At 45.6% G+C, this 4,209-nt stretch overlaps 1 protein-coding gene across 8 annotated transcripts in view; it reads right to left on the minus strand.

Moving 5' to 3' along the window:
• TCP11L1 (t-complex 11 like 1) overlaps window positions 1-4,209 on the minus strand; it is a 37,060-nt gene that overhangs the window by 32,775 nt on the left and 76 nt on the right. The window contains exons 1-2 of one of the 8 annotated variants that reach the window (XM_018059272.1): window positions 3,427-3,730; window positions 353-539 (exon numbers count right to left, since the gene is read on the minus strand). In XM_018059272.1, coding sequence (XP_017914761.1) covers window positions 353-515 — 163 coding nt within the window. In that variant the 5' untranslated portion in view covers window positions 516-539; window positions 3,427-3,730. The other 7 variants (XM_018059273.1, XM_018059274.1, XM_018059275.1 and 4 more) reach the window with 7 other exon arrangements.

Raw genomic sequence — 4,209 nt, forward strand, 5'->3', positions numbered from 1 at the left:
TGCACAAGCACAGACCTGGCTAGAGCCTTTCAAAACTCTCTTAATTAAAGCTGCAATTTTCACTCCACCCTGTTTCTCAGAGCATTTCAGACAAATTGGAATGTCACTGAGGCTGGAGGAAAATAGCAATATTCTGAACATTATTCTAAAATGTGAGTTTATCATACAATTGAAATCCATAAGTGACTGGGCTGTTAGTTGTAAAACGGTTGCTATGCTTAAATGCTAACTATTGGCAACTCTATCATACTATGAGACCCTAGCTCAGGGCCACATGTACAAGGAAGGATAATAAAAGTATCACCCAAAAACAATGAAGATAATGCTTCTAACCAAAGTCAAATGTGCTTACAGTGAGGTCTTTGCACTCTTTGGGTGCTTGGAGAGCCCGACTTTATATTTTTCTGTAAAGCTTCATCACAACCTTCCACAGCATCTTCAAGGCCTTGCTCAGAATCACTTGATTTTGATTTTCCTGCTTCGTTTATATTGGACTTGTCAAGGTTTTCAGACATTCTCAATTAAGTTCATTCACTTTCCTAGAGGAAAAAAAAAATGAACCAAAATGTTCTTGCTCTGACACTAACTGGCAGTGTGACTCTAAGTAAATGATTTAATCTCTCTGGGTTTCAGATTTATCACCTGTAAAATAAATGGGCTTGCTAAGATCTTATTCTTATCCCACTATAATATTCTACTTCCATGATTAAACAGATCACCTGTAAAATGACACTTACAACTATCAAATTCATGGACCTATACTTCACAGAGTAACAAGTTCGAATATTTTGTCCCAATCTGAGTACCATGTCACGAGAACATGGCCTTAACACTATAAACTGCCTGCTTGTATTTTAATCAAACTGATTTAATTCTTAAATGCTTTCATTCCTGAGAGCTGAAAGGAAGACTCTGGAAATAATGCTTTTCATCAGAGTTCAAAGAAAATATACACTGGACTGAGAACTTGGTTCCCAATCCTATTATGTGGATAAGCACCCGGGGATGACAAATAGAAGGCAGAATCTCATGAAGCATTTAAGAAAAATGTGTGGGGAAAATATTTTTATCAATCCCTTGCCAGTCAGCAGGAAAAGATGGTGAGTAAAGCAGGAAGTTGCAAACCACCATAATGTATATGGTTGGGGGGGTGTTAACTGTCTTAGGTGCTGATTAGAAGAGGTCTAACACTTAACATGTTGGTTTGGGCTAGTTAATAAAGGCCTAAAATAAAGGCCTTATTTACTATAAATGTTTCTTATTAAGTTTTTTTCCCCTAATTTTTTTTATTGAGTTCTTTATTTCTAGTGGGCTTCCTAGTAAAGGAAAAGAAAGACACAATGTTTTCTGCTTTTATAACACTGAAAATAATTAGCATTTGTACTAGTGGCACTTGAAGACCACAGAATATTTTCATAAGCACTAATTAGACTTCATTACACTCCTGGAAGGTAATCCAAGGATCGAAAGAAATGTTGACCATTTTTAGGAGATTTGGCAGACTCCTTTCTGCACATTAGAAGAATCACTTGATACAATTATCTGAATATCAGATAAGCCCATTAAACAAAATGAAGTTACTGGAACTGACATTTTCAGGCCTGTATTATTAATATGAAGGTTGCTTTAATGTCATTCCTTTTTAACCTTCCAGCATCCCACTCCAGACACCCATCTCCTCTGTCCTAAATCCTGCCTGGCTCTGGAAATGCTCCAAGAACCAAAAGGTAACATTACCAGCATCTCCTATGAGAAGGGACAAACAAAAACACTTCTGATTTTATCCTCTTCACATGTTGGGAATGAGCTGAGGATGAAGTAGCTCATTCTGTGCAATAAGGAGAAAAAGCAGGATTTCCAGGTCTTTAATATTCAGTTTAGTAAACTAACCCATCCTTTTAAGATTTGGTTCAAGATCTATCCCTTCCCAGGTCACTTGCCCAACCTCACCAGTGTTTGTTCCTTTCTCTGAACGCCTGTAGGGATGGATGTTAGTCATCTGGCATTCATCATTGCCTTAAAGCCAACTCAAAATATGCTAATTTAAATAGGAATAGAACGATGAAAAGGCATGGTCGAGAGGGGGAGAGAGACATTCTTACAAGGAAATACAGTTAAACTTAAGCCTTAATGGCATTATGAAATCACTAAGCAGGAGAAACTAATTCTTCCCGGAAGGAGGTTGGGATAACCTTCCAGAAAAGACGATATTTGAGCCTGTCTTTTTGAAAAGAGTAGGATTTCACTCAATTAAAAAACATTTGGAGGGAATTCCCTAGCAGTCCAGTGGTTAAGAACCAGGCACTTCCATTGCAAGGGGCCTTTGTTGGGGAACTAAAAAGCCATGCGGGTGCAGCCAAAAAAAAAAAAAAAAAATCAAACACAAAACATCTGGAGGAAGAGAAGGTGAAAGGCGGCGGGCGCGTTTCACTTAAAGGGCAGGATCAAAGGCAAATGAAAATACGCAGGACAAGCAGCAGGTGACAAAGGAGCGATGGGGTTAGATAGTAAAATTGCTAGTTCTTCTTAATAAAACAAAACAAAACAAAACTCTTCACCTATATTTTTAACTTCTTACAGGCCAGACCAACCACATTCCCCACATATGCTCCACACATATAAGTATATGCCCCGAACAGATATCCACTAAGTATTTATTGATAGCTGTGTCATCTATTTAAAGTCAGTTTATGCGGGAGGGCTGGGCGTTAGTCTCAGACATACCTGGGTTCCAATTCTGGCTCTTTACTAGCTGTGTTAACTTCCGTTTCCTCATCTGTAAAACGCAGCTACCTACCTCCTGGGTTTGGGGGAAGTGTCTGTGACAGGACGAACATAACGACAGCTGGTGCACAACCGGCTTCCAAAAATGGTAACTATAATTACAGGGCTATATAGGATGCAGCGAGGAACCATTTAACTGCATGCAGTGTGCTCATTCATTCAACAATCCCCAACTCCTGCCATGCCTAAAAAGGGAACCGAGGGTAGGAGGATCCTCGCACTTGCCGTGAAGACTGTCTGAGCCTCACGCCGAGCCCAAGCTGCTCTCAAGAGTCTCTCCAGGAGAAAGGGTCTTTCAGCAACAGCAAGGAGCTCTGTCCAACGCCGGCGAGAAACCCTTTCCCTAGCCCTCGGCGTCACGCACGCCCAGCGTCCGGATTCCGTTGTAAACAACTGTTTGCGCCGGGGAGGGAGTGGCCGGGCCGGGAGCTGGCGAGGCGCGCCCGGAGGGTGGCCTCGAGGGGCGGGACAAAGGCCGCGCTAAGCCTCAACCTGCCCGCTGCGTCTGCCTCTTCCCCTCCTCCACTCGACATCACTGGGCCCCGATCGACGGAAAACGGCAAAGCAGCGCCTGCAATCTCGACCTCGTCCCTGGCGTGCCGACTCCGCAGGGCTGCCAGCCCGCGCATCCGCTTCCCTCACCTGCTGCGGAGTGGGCGTCTTCCCTTCTGCCGCTCCGCCGGGGATCTGGCGGCGGCGGAGGCGGGGAGGATGCGCGGCGGGCAGGGCCGGTTCAACCCCTGCCCCTCGGAGGCCGCATCCCTCGCTGCGCTGCGAGCGGTCCTCCCCGCCGGGCTCGGGTGGGTAGCGGCCAGCGCGGCGGCTCCTCAGTGTCGGGTAGCGGGAGGAAGGTCTGAGCCGGGAGGCGCCTGTCCCACGTAGGGCGTTGCCATGTTCCCTTACGGAAAGGCGAGAGGCGCGGCCGGGTGCCAGTTGCGGGGGCTCAGTGGGCTGTGACTCGGAGCCGGGAGGCCCCCGCACCACGGAGGGCGGCGCCATATTTCTGTACGGAAAGACGGGCTGCGGGGGAGGCGGTGCGGAGGCAGTCGAGGAAAGCGAAAGGATTGGCTGTTTCGGTGCAAAGCCTTCCCCGCCCTGGTTTTCAAATTTAAATATTACACCACGGTTTATAGCCACGTTATTTGTTCCCCTCCCCTCCTTTTTGGTTGTTAAAAAAAAAGTCATGCCCACCACCTGGATGGCCAAGTTTCATTTTAACGGCACAGATTCGATTTGGTTTGAGTCATCTCTTTTATCTAAGCGGCCGCTACACTTTGTCGACAGGAAGAGCTAGACCCTCGCCCTGAAAAGATGGAAGGAAAGGAGGCAAAGACTTCTCACGAGGGTTCAACTCTGTTTAGAGAGCTCAGAAACACAGCACTCAGCATTTTATGTGCCATCTGTATTCTAGAAAGGAAATATTAC

This window comes from Capra hircus, chromosome 15 (genome assembly GCF_001704415.2).
Source record: "Capra hircus breed San Clemente chromosome 15, ASM170441v1, whole genome shotgun sequence".
NCBI classification, from domain to species: Eukaryota; Metazoa; Chordata; class Mammalia; order Artiodactyla; family Bovidae; genus Capra; species Capra hircus.